General features: G+C 37.4%; 1 protein-coding gene across 1 annotated transcript in view; it reads left to right on the forward strand.

Moving 5' to 3' along the window:
* The window catches only part of CSDE1 (cold shock domain containing E1), a gene marked incomplete at its 5' end in the record, with an annotated part of 41062 nt that overhangs the window by 3449 nt on the left and 18482 nt on the right, over positions 1-19131 (forward strand). The window contains 4 exon segments of the mRNA NM_001133212.1: positions 4311-4697; positions 14615-14813; positions 16422-16531; positions 17640-17737. Coding sequence (NP_001126684.1) covers positions 14615-14813; positions 16422-16531; positions 17640-17737 — 407 coding nt within the window.

The following is a 19131-nucleotide window of genomic DNA, read 5'->3' on the forward strand; positions in this document are numbered from 1 at the left end:
GCCTAAAGGAAGTGGGTTAGGTGAGCAGACTTTTGTAGACTGGCTTAGACTTTCATTAACTTTTCCCAAAGTGAGTGCTGCGCATACTTTCAAAATAATAAACTAGGTAGTGTGATACATTTTTTAGATGAATTACTTACCACATAAATGTGCTAGTTTAACCTCTATTGATTTAGTGCCGACTATGTCATGGCTTATGCTAGGCCTTTGAGGTAAAACAGCCGAGGAAGACATGAAATAAAACAGGTGGTGGCCAGGTGCGGTGGCTCATGCCTGTAATCCCAGCACTTCGGGAGGCTGAGGCAGGTGGGTCACTTGAGGTCAGAAGTTTGAGACCAGCCTGACCAACATGGCGAAACCCCGTCTGTGCTAAAAATACAAAAATTAGCCAGCCAGGCGTGGTGGTACACGCCTGTAGTCCCAGCTACTGGGGAGGCTGAGGCAGGAGAATCGCTTGAACCCGGGAGGTGGAGATTGCAGTGATTAAGTAATAATACTATTTCCATGCTGAGCAAAGGGAAAAGGAGTTATTACTTAGCACTCAGGGAGATTCTCAGATACACATTTAAATTGTTTCCTAGTGTTTTTGTTGGTACCGTATGGTGGGTTTGTAGGGGCGATTGTTTTGAGTCAGCGTCTTACTCTGTTGCCCAGGCAAGAGTGCAGTGGCACAGTCATAGCTCACTGCAGCCTCAAACTCCTGGACTCAAGTGATCCTCCTGCCTCAGACTCCCCAGTAGCTGGACTACAGGTGCATGCCACCACACCCGGTGAATTTATTTTTCTAAATTTTTTTGTAGAGACAGCATCTCACCATGTTGCCCAGGCTGGTCTCAAGCAATCCTCCCACCTCGGCCTGCCACAGTGCTGGGGATTACAAGCGAGAGCCACCACCCTAGCCCAATACCCAGTGTTTCATGTGACTTAAGTTTCAAGCTTTTAGGGGAATGGAGGAGATGCACTTGTGTTCCTAGGGTTAAGGCAAAAGAGGTGGTTAGTAGCACCAATTAATGTTAATCGGTGCATGAGTGGATAGCTATTTATATTAAAATGCCTGACCAATACCTTGAAGTTCTTCAGTAAGTGTTAATTTAATTGAAAAACATTTAGTTAACTGTAGAAGCTGGGAAGATGTTAATTCGGCCAGTAAATTATTCATGACTGTTGGTGGGTTCGTTTGAGCTTTAATAGCTCCTGGTAGACCTCATTAGTGCCTAAGAATGGCCCTGCAATTCAGTTCCAGAAATCTCTTTTTTTGTGTTACTGAATCTTGGACTTGACAGTTCTTAATGTGATACGACAACCTGGACTGGGTTAATCCAGTTCAAGTTTTTCAAGATAACTTGCTTTCTCCATGTTGAGTTCTTTGGGTTCATTAATACACCTAAAGCATTAAGATAAAACCAGTATACACAGTCTGTATTTTTTAAAGAAGAGATTATTTCTTGATTGGATAATTAAAACTTTATACAATTAAAGGTGATATAACTGTTTACACTTGAATTGTGGCGTCCTTTTGCTTATTAAGGATTAACTACCTTTTTCCTTTGGTTGTGTATGGCAGAACTGGATTAGGTGCGAAAGGAGGCTGTGATAAAGAAATTTGAGTTTACCTCTCAGAAATCTGAAATAGAATTGGAGGAACAAGATACATAAAAACATGAAGTAAACAAAGTACAGAAATTTCTTGGTACCACTTGCTGCAAATTGCTTGATGCAGGCAGTGGATGTTACTGCCCCATTCATTAGTAGGAATTAATGAATGAGTCTGCTGGAATGGTCAAGAAAGGCTTTTTTGTCACCTTGAAGATCACAACATAGTATTTTTTTGTGGGAAGACCCATATAAGCAAAGGTGGCTAGAATTCAGGAATCTCCCAAGAGTTGTGTTTAAGGATTAGGCGAGGTAAGGGACCTCTGGGAGAACTGGAACACAGTAGAGAGTAAGGATGGAAGGTAGAATAGAGACACCTGGAATAGTAGTTCTTAATCCTGGCTGGAAGTCAGAAACACTTGGGGCAGGGTTTGTGGGGAGATAACAAGACCTGGCACCTAACCTAGTGTAGTTAAATTTAGAATCTTTGTATGGGACTCAGGCTTTGATTTTGTTGGTTTTTGTTTGTCTGTTTGTTTGTTTAAGGTTGCTGGGTGGCGGGGGCGGGGTGGGTGGATAGCCAGGATTAAAAACTTCCCATCTAGAGTGGTGGAAGAATAACTGAAGATGTTTGACAGGGGAGATGAGAAATGAAATTGGAGGGTTTTTGTTTTTTGTTTTTTGAGACAAGGTTCTGATCTGTCTCCCAGGCTGTAGTACTGTGTCACTATCTTGGTCTCTGCAGCCTTGACTTCCCGGTCCTAAGTAGCTGAGACTCCAGGCATATACCACCATGCCTGGCTAATTTTTTGTATTTTTAGTAGAGATGGGGTTTCTCCACGTTGCCCAGGCTGGTCTCGAGCTCCTGGGCTCAAGCAGACCTCCTGCCAAGGCCTCCCAGAGTGCTGGGATTACAGGCGTGAGCCAACTCACCTGGCCAAAATTCAAGTTTTTGATAGTCTGGTGGTGGTATGTGACAGAAAGTGGAAAGTGTGCGCACTGGAAGTTGGCGGCTATATTAGACACCTGAGCTAAAATATGTCACTTAGTAGGACAAGAGATGAATACAAAAGATATCGTGAGGGAAATACTAACACAACTTGCAACATTGGGTATGGCGATGGAGAGGGGAAGAATCAAGATAGTTAAAGAAGTGGCCCTACCTCAAACCAGTTATATTACTCTGAGTGGAGGCTGGGCATAGGTTTTTTTTTTTTTTTTTTTTTTAAAGCTTCCCAAGTATTTGAGCACCATTACCCTAAGACATATATCTAGTCTGGGTAATAGGAGAATGATCTAAATAAAGTTTAAAGATCAGACAAGTGTATGTAACATTTGATATTTGAAGGAACATGGGATGTTAGAGAATAGAAAATGGCCAGATCATCTGTTATTGAGCTTTTATTTTACATGTGAGGAAAGTGAAACCTAGAGAGATTAGATAACTTGTTCATGGTATTTAATAGTACCAGTGATTGCGATTAGGCTCTTCTGGTCTGAGCTGTTTCATCAGTTCTGACCTCTCACCTGATAATCATTCTTCTGATGTTTTCAAATATCCATTTCTCAGCATGTCCACCTTTTTCTTCTCTCTGTAGAAATAATTTTCGTTAACACCATTTTGTAACTTTGGAGTCAGTGCAAAATAGTTGTTTATTTTATAGCTAATATAAAGCAGAAATGTGATTTTTACTGATAAATACATTTTATTTGTCTTCTATGGACATTTCTCATCTATTTACTGCAGCAGTGCAAATGAGATTTCTGTTTGCTTACTAAGTCATCTCCTTTAGGATTTCAAGACTTAATACCACTTTCATCAAAAACTAAGGCACTGTTTCCTGTTACATCACGTTGAAATGCTTCATAATCTGGCTCCACTACACCTGTCACACTACATATCCTATTTCACTTCAGCCCAGCTCTCTGTTCTAGCCGGGCTAGCCTGTTGATTTTCCTCTGAAACAACAAGCCACACATGTTGCCACAGGCATTCATGCAGAAGACCTCACTTGATGCTGGGCTTAGAAAATCATAGAATGCATGGTCGCTGCTCTGAAGAAAGAATTTAGTGGCATATTCTCGCTTGACTTATGTGCTGTTTCATGCCTAGAATACTCAGCTATTTTCTTTCTCCTAGAATTCTGCCTGATTTTCCAGGTTCACTTCAAATTCCACTTCTTATTTAAAAGCCTTGGTTGCTTTGATGGACATGCAGTTGTGGATAAACAATAAGTAATATTTCTAGATAGTCTGTGACATAATCGATACCTAGATACTAATTGAGCAAAATAATTTTTGGCATTTTTGTCCTATACTCTTTTTTTTTTTTTCCATGTATAAATCTTGTCTTTTCAGCAAGATTGTCTATGCTCTCATGGCAGGGACTTCTTTTATGTTTTCTGCAGAGCTAGATCCTTACAAAATACTTGCACTAAATTAAATATTATGCCATGTAACTGAGCTTATTTGGGGGAAGAGGTCAATAAAGACTATGGAATAATTTGAGGTCTTGGGTATGAGATACCAAAGGAGGTAGTTGCTAGTACTTGAGAGATTGCTCCAAATAACATCAAATGAGCATGCTTCCAAGTTTCCTGCATTACTTGCATGACCCATGATTCTAAGTTAATGAAATGAGTTTGTCCCTCTTCTCACCCACTGTCCCTGATTATTTTATGTATGTTATACTTAATGTCTTCATTTTTTACCTCTAGTATGAAGTGTAACAGAACAGACTTTACCACCTGAAACTGCTGCTTCAAGTTCAGATCAGGCAAGGAACAAACCTCGTAACAACTAACAAGACCAAAGAAGAGTACACTTAAGTTGAAGACACAACACTTGATCTGAAACAAGAAGTTTGTGCCTACTCAACAGCTTTGAAAGAGCACTTCCCAACGCTGCTAGTAGTCTTTGTTTTCTTCAGTGCTGTACTGTGAGATTGCCCGGTACAGCAGCAGTTGTATTCTTTATTAGCTTGGTAGATCATTTTCTCTCGCTCTTTTTTTTAATACTAGCAACTTTCATCCTTTGAAACGTGTGCTGAAAAAGAAGAATCAGCAAATACTACTGAAAGTGCAATATTTGATTATCACTGCGAGGTAGGTTTGTAATTTCCTATTAAGAATCAATTCCATAATTCTGGATTTCCTGATTATTTGGTCAAATATAAAATCTTTATTCTTTTCTAAAGGTATTCAGAAGACAGTTTTTCTATTCTCAACTAGTATGAAATATCAACACTATCTCTTGTTAGATAAGGACAGTATTTAGGGTCAAACAGATTTTTCACACCAGATTATATTAATACATGCTGATCTCTCTACTTGCTGGTCTCTTAGAGAAGCTCCGTCTGTACTATTTAGAAGTTAGGATTTCAAATAAGAATGTGCATCACAGTCTTTCTACGAGGATCTGTGAAACTTTGGTGATATTTGCTACTGACGTCTGTTTCTTTCTCTCTACTGTCTTCAATGTTAGCTTCTTGAGGAAAGAACCTTACTTTATATCCATACCTACATTTGTAGTGCATATTTGTGAATGAATGGTTGACGTGCCTGCTATATTGTTAGGCATTGCTAGTGCTGAAATATAAGGAATGAATAAGATACTAATAGACGTATGATTTAGAACAATTTGTTACACAATATCACAGTTTAATATAGGCTAAAAGACACTAATAAAATATTAAGAATATAACTGAAGCTGTTCCCTTGGAGGTAAGGAGGAGGGTAAAGAAAGCCTACAGAAAAGGGATATTTGAAGGTGAGTAGTACCTTGTTAAGTGGGAGAAGAGAGATTGGTAGAGGTATAGAGGTAACAGAATTAGCAGATTCAGGGATATGTGAAAGCACGTGGTATATATTAAGTTGTTCATTATGAACAGAGTAGAGAATATAATTTTGTGGGGAGAGTTATGAAAGGGAAGTTTGCTGGAGGTTTGGCCCAATGCATTTGTCTTTATTCCGTAGGAGAGCCATCAGATATCTATAAGCAAGGGCTTAAGGGTTTTTCCCCCAAAAGTAAGATAGCTTTATTGCTTCACATTTTAAAGTAATATTCAGAAGTGTACCTTTAAAAGACAAATGGTGACACTTTTGAGGGAAAGGCTGAGGATGGGAAGACCTGTCAAAAGCAGTGGATCGAGTATAAGGAAGATAAAAGCTAAGGTGTAGGTAGAGAAAAGGTAGGTGCTAGGTGTTCTGATGGTTTAGAAGTGAGGACTTGGAGACCAATTGAATCTGAAGATAAATGTGGAGAGAATGGCTTTATCAAATCCAGTTGTCCAAACTAGAAACCTTCATTGTTCATAGGAATAGGGAAGTTAGAGTAGTAACTTACTGATATTAAAATATATTATGGAAATCTATTGTGTTCATTAGATAGCAATCTGAAGTTGAAGGAAATACACTAGTATGGAATATTGAGCAGTGGTTAACTTTGAGGGTAGGCTTATGAAGAGCAATTTTCCTTTTTAATCTTTAGTTTCCAGATTTTCTAAAGTTAGTAGACATAAAGGAATTCAGAAAGAAGTCATCAGTTTATAGGTAATAAAGGAAGAAGCACCAATGAAGAGAGCAAAGACTTAGAAGTCAGGAAGAAGCACCAAGGATAATTTCAAGAAGTCAATGGTAAACATTTTTTTAGATGCCACAGAGGTCAAATAAAATGAAGAATGAAAATAAGTCATTCAGTTACAAAAGCTTCATTGCTATTTCAAGAAGCACTTAGGACTTTATTTCCAATTTATTGAAGGATTATGTAATAGTGTTGATGACCTTACTGTGCACTAGAATTGTTCCTTAACAACTAAAAACTATAGTAATATTAAATTATCTATGTCTCATAAACAGACACTTACTTAATTTTAAGGTAATTGTAGCATTTAGTTTTTCTATTTGTTTCTTCTTACCTTAGCTGATTTTTAAAAAATAATTTTAGACTAATTGTTATGGATTCTGTTGGATTAGATAAGGAAGATTAACACAAACTGAAACCACAATTTTATGTTCTGAAGGATAAAAGATTAGATTTTTTTTTTTTTCTCTCTCTCTGAGACAGAATCTTGCTCTGTCGCCCTGACTGGAGTGCAGTGGGATGATCTTGGCTCACTGCAACCTCTCCCTCCCAGGTTCAGGTGATTCTCCTGCCTCAGTCTCCTGAGTAGCTGGAATTACAGGCGCGCATCACCACACCTGGCTTATTTTTGTATTTTTAGTAGAGACGGGGTTTCACCATGTTGGCCAGTCTGGTTTTGAATTCCTGACCTTGTGATCCACCCGCCTTGGCCTCCCAAAGTGCTGGGATTATAGGCGTGAGCCACCATGCCTGGCAAGATTAGATATTAAGGCTTTCATTTCATTGACATGATTTATAGAAATAGATTTAAAGAAGTGCTTTTTGTTTAGTGTAATCTTTGTATTCTGAATATTAGTTTACTACGTGAACATTTTAATATATAAATGCATCCATAGCTGTCTAAAAATTACATGTTTACATATTTACAAAGAAACCACGATTGGGATGAAGATTATTGGCAGTAAAACATGGCTGTGGTTGTAGAGTTGTGAAATAGTTCAATTAAAGGGGGGCACACAGCTAAGAAAACAGATTTGGTAATGCAATGGAACCCCCAGATTTTAAAGGGGGGTTTTGTAAAATCAGTAAAAATAGTACATAATTAGGAACAAATATATATAGAAGGGTAGGATTAGCCATAAAATGGCAAGAAAGAATAAGGCTTAGAAAGCATTTGTTTGAGATGTGAAAATAGACCTGAATTGTTTGGTGAATGATTTGATCCAGGTAGTCTGAAGGTGACAGACAAGAGAAAAGCAAAACTAGAAAATTCCTGTCATGCTCCTAGTTTTTTTCTGCTGAACGCAATAATTTTCATACTTGAAACATAGCAAAGCAAGAGAAAACTGAGGCCCCAGATGAGTGAGAAAATAACAGGATTACTTGGCGGTTGCTAGGGTGCTAGTTGCTAGGTGTGTGATAGTAGTCAAATAGAGACCTATGACAGGAACTGTAAATGTCCTGATTTTTCAGTCAGATGTGGGAACTATTGAGCTTACTTTTCATCCCTAGCAAAAACCCCAGAGCCAGTGAATAAAAAACTTGGCAGAGTAGCTCATGATAGCATAATGGTCAATATGGAGAAATGTTGGATGGATAGCAATTAGTAAGAGACTGATTTTAGAGAAGTCTCCAGGTGTATGCTGCCAGATGCTATCCTTGCCCTGCTTTTTTCAGAGACCTAATAAGTAGTTCTGAGTACCTATGTGCTATGTAAGCACTTATTTTAGGCTTTTTACGTGAAGCAACTCATTTAACCATCTCAACAACTCTGTGAGACAGGTATTAAGGTAGGAGAATGAATGATTAAAAGATAAACTACAGAGTCTGATAATTTAAAATTAGTCACCAAATTGGAATACTAGATTAACCAACAGAAGGCATTTTAAAAGCATTAGGTTATAGTTTTTTTTATTTAGGAACAAATGATCCATTACGGAGGAACTGAAAGAAAACCTGATTTCACTAATGTGATTTGTGAAGAAATGATGGGGATGTGTTTTAGTTTTACAAAGTTATAAAACTTCAGTCTACAGAATCAAGGGGTGTAATCACTCAGTACTTTATATTGGTCGGGTACATTAAGAGTAGTAGTGAAATGCACTTTAATGGATAATTACTTAGAACCTATCCAGAAGACAGCAATTAGTATTAAAAATGGTTGTGTTCAGAAAATTGAAAGAAACAGTGGAAGTCAAGGGGAGGTGTATGTCTGAGAATACAGAGTGGTTTTCTAAAGATCTTATGGTGAAATAGGCTACCTTTTCCAAATTAATTGTCAATCAGTAGAAGCCAAGCAGACCAGATTAGGGGGTAAAACAACTTAGATGTTGTAATAAGTTACAAAGCATAGATTTCCACCCCCTCTCCCCAAAGGAACTTGGAAACCAGTTAGGTGCTCCCACTTTACTTTTGAGGAAAAAATCCCAGAGATGTTAAAAGTACTTGAAAGTCAGGACTGAAATCCAGTCTTTTGACTTTTATGTTCTTCAGGGAACTTTAATCAATTTCTTGAGTTACAAATGAAGTTTAAATTTGACCTGAGATTTGTTCCAGTTCTGCTTTTATTAAAGGAGGACTAATTTTGTCAATGACTTTTTCAGTTTAAAAGTAAATATGTAGAAAAGGGTAGAAGGTCTGAACTTTATGAGGCTGGAGATATTTGTGTATTTTGTTACCTACTATATGAGTAGAACCTAAAATAGTGCTGATGCATTGTATGAACTCAATTGTGGTTGAATGAATAAGGCAGTGGTTAAGAATGGAGTCAGAACTGGATTCTGTTCCCACATTTGCCATTTTTAGCGCTGTGCCCTTAAGATGGCTAAGTGTTTTCTCATCTGTGAACATTAAAGTAGATTTTCTGGTCTTTAAATACATTTGAAATCATACTGTATAAATATCTTATGTCTCATTTCCTATTACAGAATAAGCATTTTCCACATACTGTTTCCAATGACCACATAGCATTACATAAGTTACAATGACGTCTTGAGCTATAAAGTGTGTTAGACTTTAGATTATTTCCAGGAATTTGCTACAAAAATATATTTGTTAAAATACTTGTGCATAAAGCTTTTTTCACATTTCAGATTTCCCCAGGAGAGCTTTTCTGTAATGCACTTACTAAGAAAAATATCTCCACATTTTGATACATGTTGCTAAATTGCATTTCTAAAAGGTTGTACCAATTTACTACCATAAAAGTGGTGTGTGTGTTGTTCTTAGCTCAGTTTTTCATTATTTTAAAATCTTACGTCTTTGCTAGTTTGGTATATGAAAGTATTAATTTGCTGTATCTGAATTTTTTTATTGCAAAAATTCAGGTTTTTTTAATGTTTAATGTTTTGAGTTTTTGTGTATAAAGTTTAATGATTGATATTCAAGAATGATTTATTTGCTCACTTAATCAGTAATTCAACATATGAGTGCCTGGTCTGTGCCAGGCACTGTTTATCTAAAATCTAGGGATTTAGCTTTGAATAGAGAGTTCTGCCCCTCAAGAAGCTTATATTCAGGTAATTTAATTGGACTGATTTGCCTAGAATCTTCAATACTACTCTGGTGTATTTACACTTTTCCCCCTAGCTTTGAGTATAAAAGCTTGTGCTTTTTGTATAATCAGATATCAGTCCCTTGTGATTTTTTTTAATTGATTTCAAATCTAGAAAGTTCCACCCTTGCAAAGATTTTACAGATATACTCATCCATGGGGGTGTGTGTGTGTGAATGTTTTGGGGGTTTTGTTTGTTTTTGTTGTTTTGTTTTTGTTTTTGTTTTTGTTTTGAGACAGGGTCTCACTCTGTCACCCAGGCTGGAGTACAGTGTCAGGATCATGGCTTGACCTCCCAAGCTCAGGTGATCCTCCCACCCCAGCCTCTTGAGTAGCTGGAACTATAGGCATCCAGCTAATTTTGGCTAATTTTTGTATTTTTTTGTAGAGACAGGGTTTTGCCATGTGCCTAGGCTGGTCTCAAATTCCTGGGCTCAGGCGATCTGCCACCTCAGCCTCTCAAAGTGCTGGGATTACAAACATGAACCACTGAGTCTGGCTGGTTTTTAAATATTTTTTGAGACATTAAACTTGGTTCATTTGAATTCCTTTTTACATGCTGTTAGGCAAGCAACTAAATTGTGGACTTTTTTTCCCCTATTTAAAAAAGAAGTCAAATAACATTTACCTACTGGGTTCTTCCTACCACCACCTTTGTTAGCATCTTTAATTTTTTATAAACAAGGTTCTGTTAAATTATCTACTTCCATTTGTCGTCTATTTTCATGTAATTGTTTTTGTGATAACTTCCATTTTGCTTGTTTTTTGATGGTGCTGATTAAGAAATATTTGCAATGCCATAAAAATATAGTTTAGCCAAATTATTAGGAATTCTTTGAAAAGTATTAACATGTCACATGTCACATCAACTTATCTAAAGTTGTTTGAGTGGTGTGTTTCCCTTTGGAAAAATAAAATAAAGGCCTCCTCCAAATTGATAAAGGCTAGGGAAAGAGAGCTCTAGTCAGCAAAGATTCTGGGAGAAGGGGAAGGCTTTTTCAACTCTTTTGGTATGTGTCTAGGGATGAGACGAGACGAACAGTAGAGCCCAGATTCCAACATTCTTGTTGGGGAACAACTTAGAGTCTTAAAAGAAAATGCTAGCTTTGATGCTTTCTAATTCTGGTTCAGTCTCCCTTTGGGTAAGAAAAAGAGGATTTCTATCTCCTACCTGCAGTGATGTGTGACAGGATTGGAGACTTGAGAATGGGGATTTAATAGTAATCAGAACTATAGTCTAAACATGAGGCCAAGTGCAGCGGCTCACGCCTATAATCCCATCACTTTGGGAGGCCAGGGCGCGGTGTGGGGGGCCGGATCACTTGAGGTCAGGAGTTCCGAGAACAGCCTGGCCAACATGGTGAAACCCCGTCTCTACTAAAAATACAAAAATTGGCTGGGTTTGGTGGTGCACGCCTGTAGTCCCAGCTACTTGGGAGACTGAGGCAAAGGGATCACTTGAACCCAGGAGGCAGAGGTTGCAGTCAGCCGATATCGCACCACTGCACTCCAGGCTGGGTGACAGCAAGACTCCATCTCAAAAATAAATAAATTAATTAATTCAGCCTGGGTGACAGAGAAAGACTGTGTCTCAAAAATAAATAAATTAAATAAATAAACAAATAAACATGAAAGAAGCACAGCTTGAAAGTCCCTCAGTGATCTAGAATAATGGTTCTCAAGTTAATTTTATACTGCTTATCAGTTAAAAACATGTATTTTCGATATGTGTATATACAAATTGTGTAATTATAATTCTGTGTCTGCATTGTAAAACATAGTGGTACAAATAAAGAGAAAAATGTGAAGTGAGGGATATTATAAAAAGTTTACTTGTGCAGAAATGTTCTGTTCTTGCTAGAAATACTATGTTCTGGATTGCTGGTTTTTAAGTGTTTAATTTTGAAAAGCTTTATAATACCATGAATTAGTATCAGGGAAATCTACATTTGTGTGTTGTATTGCAACTAATGTAAGTCCATATCATAGTCTTGATCTTAACTTTTTGTCATACTTGTCATATCTCATTAGATGGTTTCTTAATGTGGAGGTTGAAGAACTAGTACTAGGAATAGAAATGTCAGTTCCCTTGCCCTTTGCATGTGCTTGCCTTATCTTCCATCTGAGGTTCTTCTGCGGGAATCTTTCAACCACTTGTCTATTTGGGCTTTTTTGTTTTTCTGGGATGGAGTCTTGCTATGTTGCCCAGGCTGGAGTGCAGTAGCACAATTTCGGCTCACTGCAACCTCTGCCTCCTGGGTTCAAGCAATTCTCATGCCTCCCCCTCCTGAGTAGCTGGGACTACAGACCCATGCCACCATGCCTGGCTAAATTTTGTATTTTTAGTAGAGACAGGCTTTTACCATGTTGGCCGTGCTGGTCCCAAACTCCTGACCTCAAGTGATCTGCCCACCTCGGCCTCCCTGTGCTGGGATTACAGGTGTGAGCCACTGTATCCGGCCTCATTTGTCTATTTGTGAAGGTAGTTTAGTTACACTAGATAACTAAATTTGTATATCTCCTTATCGGGCATACGGTAATATGGTAAGAGCAAATGAGTGGGGACTTCACTGTCGGCCTGTTTTGGAGTTCTCCACTCTTTCCTCAGAATACCTGAGTAATACATGATACTCGTAGACCATCTGACATACCAACTCGGTGAAACCTAGACTATAAATACATAGTAAATATTTATAAAAGCTCATTTTTATCTCTGGGCAGAAAAATAGTCCCAGTTATTTTCTTCTACGCCCCACTGGGTTATCAGTGTGTACTCTAGGGAGACTAGTGACTAAAAATGATAGGTTCTATTTAAAGTTGATCGGCATTGAAAAGAAATTGGACTGAATAGTCTCACTCCAACAAGCATCAAGAGTCTTTGTGACATTTTCAGAATTGTTGATGTCATCGTATGTTTTAATGGCTTTAAAAAAAATACATTTCACCTTTTATAGTAATGTTAATTCTATATATTTCCTATGTCAATAGAAATCTAATTTATATTTCGCTAAACCTGAGCTAAAAATATATAAAGATTGACTGTGAAATGTGCATTAAATTGTTATTGATCATAGTTATCAACATTATGCTATGTTATAACAGCTGTTTGAGATGGAGAACGTTTTTACTGTGTCATCAGATCCTCATCCCTCTCCTGCAGCCCCTCCTTCACTTTCATTACCTTTATCTTCATCTTCTACCTCATCTGGGACTAAAAAACAAAAGAGGACCCCAACTTATCAGAGATCTGTAAGTCAGGAAAGCAGTCATCTCAGCTTACCTTGCTTTGTGTTAAAAGCATGACTAGGATTGCCACTCATTCTGGTTGAAATATCTTACAGACTCACCTTCTAACTTAGGGAATCATTTTTTTCACCTTCAGTCTTGAAAGATAACTTCAGTAGATTAGGGCTTTACTGCTCAAAGTATATGTAAGAATCAGAAGCATTATTATCACCTTGGATCTTAATAAAGATGGAAAGTCTCAAATCCCCATACCCACTGAGTCTGATTTTGTATTTTAACTTCTCATTTGAGAAGCCCTGGTTTACAGCCAGACCTTCTTGGTTTGAATCTTCTGTTTGACTTTGGCAAGTCATTTAACTTCTCTGTGTCTGTTTTCTCATTGGTAAAATGAGGCTAATACAATACTTTCTTGTGGGCTTTTGTGAAAGTTAAATGAGTTAATATATGTTAAACACAGAAGAGTGGCTAGTGTAGAAGAATTAGGACATAACCACCTACAGGTGTGGTGGCTTTGATTTACGTGATTTGACCATCACAGATATCGTTGACTCATACTTTGGTTTATCTTTCTAGAATTTTAGTTACTCTTTTCCTAATGAAAATTTATCCTTTTTATTAATAATGCGCAACATCCCACTTAAATGGAAATACTTACAAATCAGATTTTCAATGAAAGGGTCTAAAACATAATTGTAATGATTTAGAAATGTCATTACTGTGGTAAATTATAGACATAGGCTTTGCTAAGGATTTCGTCCTATTTTGTGCTTCACTTATAGTTTTTGTTGTTTTACTCAAAGAAGGGAAGGTGGAACATCCAATGTGGTAGTATTTTATGACCTAGGCAGATTCCATTATATTGCTTTTAAATAGCTCCTATTTCACTAAAGAATGGGAAAGAAGTGATAGTTACAGATTTCATCAGTATGTGAAAAGTGAAGGCTTTCTTTCAGGTAAAGATTTCTTTAAATGTACTTGTGAAATGATTCAGCATTTTTAAAATGGAAATGCTTTTGCTATCTTGGGGTTTTGTTGTCTCAGAAGTTTTCTACTGCACTATTTTGGATAGTCTTTCATTAAAGGACCTAAGCATGAATTGCTCTGAAATTTTCTAGTTTAAGTATTGCATAGAAAGTTCATTTTATTGTGTTAATCTCTACTAACTTGAAATATGTCTTCCAAATGCATGACTTACTAAATAGTATTAAGGTATTGGCTGAAGTTTCAAAATAGTGTTACCAAATCTCTTAAAAGTCTTTGGTAGTTTGTGGTCGCTGTCTCTTAACGTTAATTACCTTTGTTCTGAAATTGTTGTTTTAGTAATTTTCAGTTCATGTAAAGGCAGCATTTACTAATGTAGTTGCTGTACCTTAATATTAAACCCCAGAAATTCTATTTTTGTCTGGTAAGTGGAAATTCTACCATAATTTGGGGCAGTTCCCCAATATAATAACTTAAGTTGTTTCCTCTGAAATGTTTTATTAGCTAAATTAATGCTGCAGTAATAAAGTCCATAATCTTCCCTTCATTTTACTTTTTTTTGCCTTTTTATATGGAAGATTTAGTGACTTATTAACCAGACTTAATATGCTATGGAGATAATGTACAGATATGTATATATTCTTTTTCTTTTTAAAACAGATGAGCTTTGATCCAAACCTTCTCCACAACAATGGACATAATGGGTACCCTAATGGTACTTCAGCAGCACTGCGTGAAACTGGGGTTATTGAAAAACTGTTAACCTCTTACGGATTTATTCAGTGTTCAGAACGTCAAGCTAGACTTTTCTTCCACTGTTCACAGTATAATGGCAACCTGCAAGACTTAAAAGTAGGAGGTAATCTGTCAGTTCTCCTTTGTAAAAATGTAATCACAAAATTTGTCTTGCATATCAATTTGTTCATGAATGTTTTTCAAAAAAATGCTTTATGTAAATAAAAACATTTTGGACTTTTAGTTGTAGTGTTTACTGAAGAATATCTGTATAAACCAGCAGAATCCTTAAAAGATTATATTTGCGTATATTTACAGTAAATGCTGTTGTTCCCCGTAATGATGACTGTTTACCCGTAAGATTTTAAGCCAGTAGGAATATTGAACTTTTATAATGTTACTTATGATTATTCTGTCAGGTACTATTTTGGGTAGTACCTGAAAAAAGTAATCCCTAGAATGTCACCTCTTAGAAGCCGGGCGCGGTGGCTCACGCCTGTAATGCCAGCACTTTGGGAGGTCGAGGTGGGCAGATCACGAGGTCAGGAGATGGAGACCATCCTGGCTAACATGGTGAAACCCCGTCTCTACTAAAAATACAAAAAATTAGCTGGGCGTGGTGACAGGCGCCTGTAGTCCCAGCTACTCGGGAGGCTGAGGCAGGAGAATGGCGTGAACCCGGGAGGTGGAGCTTGCAGTGAGCCGAGATCCCACCACTGCACTCCAGCCTGGGCGACAGAGTGAGACCCCGTCTCAAAAACAAAACGAAAAAAAGTCACCTCTTAGATTATACGGAAATTCATTTTGGCTGACACCATACGAATTATTTCACAGGTCTGGCATGGTGGCTCATGCCTGTATTCCCAGCATTTTGGGAGGCCAGGGCTAGTGGATTGCTTGAGCTCAGGAATTCAAGACCAGCTTGCAGCCTGGGCAACATGGCAAAACCCCATCTCTACAAAAAATACAAAAATTAGCTTGAGGAAGGTGACTTGTGCCTGTAGTCCCAGCTACTAAGTAGACTGAGGTGGGAGGATCACTTGAGCCTGCGAGGTAGAGGTTGCAGTGAGCTTAGATCGTTGCCACTGCACTCCAGCTTGGGTGACAGGGAGACTCTGTCTCAAAAAAAAAAAAAAAAAGGTTTTTACATGTGAAAGTGTTTGGCTTACTAAAGGACTGAAATTATGAGGCCTCTGTGCATTTTTAAAAAACATGTTTGAGAAAAGAGTCAGTATAATAGCTAACAAGATGCATGCTATAGGAGCATTGTTTTGGTTAATCCTCATGGCAGTCCTGTTTGTTAGGAGTTATTCTCCTTTTACATATGAGAAAACTGAGGTACAGAGGAGTTTAAAAAAAAAATCTCGCCAAAGGTTATGATTGTTAAGTCATCTCATTTGTAGTATGTGTAAATGCCATAAAAACTAAGATTAAGACATGGCTATCTTAGCATAAGATGGTGGTTCTGAAACATTTGTGTCTATCAGAATTACGTGGAAGGCTTGTTAAAACACAGATTGCTATACTTGATCCCCAGAGTTTGTCTTTGGCTAGGACTAGAGTTAGGTCCAATATTTCTTTTAAGCTCCGAGGTGATGTTAATGCTGCTGGTCCAGGGACCACACTTTGAAAACCACTGGTCTAAGGCAATTCAAATGTTAAGTATAGCTTGGAAGCAATATATCGTTTCGCAAAAATCAGTTCAACAAACATAACACATTATTTATTTTAGATGATGTTGAATTTGAAGTATCATCGGACCGGCGGACTGGGAAACCCATTGCTGTTAAGCTGGTGAAGATAAAACAAGAAATCCTCCCTGAAGAACGAATGAATGGACAAGTTAGTGACTTTGATGCTTTGTGTTTTTTTAGGGCCCTGCATTTGCATATCTTTCACATTAGAAAAGGAAGATTCTCCCCATCTCCTCAGTTTGCACGAAAGAGAGCTATAGTATATAAAGATTACTATTTTAAAATTAATCAAAAAGCACTGGCATTTCTTGACCTGAAATAAAAATATGGTCAAGACTCAATTGGGTTTTTACATGTAACCCTGAGTCAATGCTTACAGTCAATTTACGTACTGTAAGTTTGAAACTTGGCAGCATGACATCCTCTTGTGGATCATATTAAAATGCATCCCTGTGTATAGTATAGAGGATATTAAAATTCAGTTTATATTGCACAGTGCTGCTCCTGAAATGATTAGCAATGGAAATTTTTTTTTTTTTGACTGGTAGGTTGTGTGCGCTGTTCCTCACAACTTAGAGAGTAAATCTCCAGCTGCCCCGGGTCAGAGTCCAACAGGGAGTGTATGCTACGAACGTAATGGGGTAAACTTGTGTATTTTTCTTAAACCTTTGCCTGATCCACCATGTGATCTATAAGCGTACTTTAAAATTCAAAATAGAAAACGTAAGCTGCAGTTGTTAAAATCAGTTTTAAATTTGGTTTCTAAGAGGCTTCAAATGCAGCATAATCAAAAAATTTAAGAAGAAAAATTCCATAGGACTTCCAAGTGTCTTAGTTTGCCCAAGTATGACCTTAGTTAGAACATTAAGGTAAAATGTTCCTTTTAATCACTTTTTTGGGGGTTGTGGGGAGGATCTTTTTCTGGTTTCTTTTAAGCACTAACACCAGCTTTTTTTGTTTGGAATGCCTTATATAAAATTGTTTTTTTGAAATGTAACTATAGTCTCTGGGCAAATGCTTCCACGTGTGTAAGCTTTTTGAAGTTGGATTGCTGCTCAGCTGTGGACTCGCAGAAGTCATCAGCACCATGGAGGGGAAGTGTGTGTTTATATGAATAAAGTGACTTGTCATAAAGCATTTAATTTTAAGAAATTTGGCTTAAAATGCCAGTATAAGAGGTTTTTAAGTAAGTAAATCACAGTATACAGTGAATATGCATCCTGCCAAAATAGTAATAATGATTTATTAATTCACAGGAAGTGTTTTATCTGACTTACACCCCTGAAGATGTCGAAGGGAACGTTCAGCTGGAAACTGGAGATAAAATAAACTTTGTAATTGATAACAATAAACAGTGAGTTCTTTTTTTTTAAATTTTCTCACCTAAGCGGTTTTTTTTTTTTTTCCCCCTCCATTAAGAAATTTGAATAGAGTTAAAAACCTAACTTGTAAGTCTGGATAGTTTTCATGAACTTTCAATTCATCAACTAATGATTTGAGGTCTATGAATATTGTATTACAGCCATGATGCAGGGTCTCAGAAACAGGAAGATGATAATTAAAACATTGTTAGGCGTTTCAAGGACTTGTTCTAGAGATCAGTGAAGGTTTTTCAAAAAATAGTGCTTTAAGGTAAGTTTTGAGGGAGGGATATAGTCACTAGAGAGATGAGAAAAAAGAGCATTATGATTAGAAGAAGTATCATGACATGTTTGGGGGAAATGGCCAAAAGTTTGGTCGAATTGACCAGAAGGTAAAGTTTGAGCGTTCTTCTATGTAGGAATCTGCGGTGTTTAAAACAAGGAAGTGTGATTGGTTTAGATCTTTGGAGGTGGTGGAAGTGGTAGACTTTTGAAAGGTGGGGATGCTGTTGATCAGAGGCAGTGATGTGAGAGTTAACATGAAAGATGACTGCCTGATAAGGATAGACTAAGAGGATGGGGTGGAGGAGTCAAGTCATATTGAGAAGACAGAATCATCAATCTTAATTGATTTGATAAAGGTGGGGTTGGAATTAAAGGGAGTCCCAAATACTGTTTTTCTGGCCTGGCCTACTGGGCAGATGATGGTACCATAAACTGGGCTAAGGAGACATAAGGAGAATGTTCAAGGTGGGAAAAGAATCATACTTATCTTGGCAATTTTTGAGTGTGAGATGTTTGTGATATATCTGGGTAGAGATATCAAATCTACAGTTGCGTGTATAGGTCTGAGACTTAGACGTATAAGTCTGAGGTCTGTTTCCTGCCTGTAGGGGAAGTATATAGAGCTGTAGAATTCATCAGCATACACAGTTAAGAAAAATGTAGTTAAGAAAGCCCAGGGAGAATATTATTTTTATCTTGGGATAGGAGAGATGAGAGATGGAAGAGGAGAAGGAAATTAAAATAGAAATTTGGAGAAAGTGCTAGTAATGTACTTTCCAGTAGCACGTGGAGGGAAAAGTCCTAAGAGCATGTCTGTGGGATTATCTGCCTTGAACCTTATCTCTTTCTTGGCAAGCCTTGAAGGAATCAGATTGTGTTGTAGGTGTGGTTATTATTAGTTACAGTTTGAAGGCCTCAATTTATATAGTTGTTATTTTCAGAACAGCCTTACCTGGTCAGTTTCTTCATCTGTAAAATTAGGTATAAGTTCTCACAAAGTTACTTGTCGATGTTCATACTGCTTTTAAATAGCAGGCATTTAAATTCCCATCTGACTCTAAAGCCTTTTCACTGCAGTAAGTTACAAAAGCAGGTAGAATTT

This window comes from Pongo abelii, chromosome 1 (genome assembly GCF_028885655.2).
Source record: "Pongo abelii isolate AG06213 chromosome 1, NHGRI_mPonAbe1-v2.0_pri, whole genome shotgun sequence".
Classification (NCBI taxonomy): domain Eukaryota; kingdom Metazoa; phylum Chordata; class Mammalia; order Primates; family Hominidae; genus Pongo; species Pongo abelii.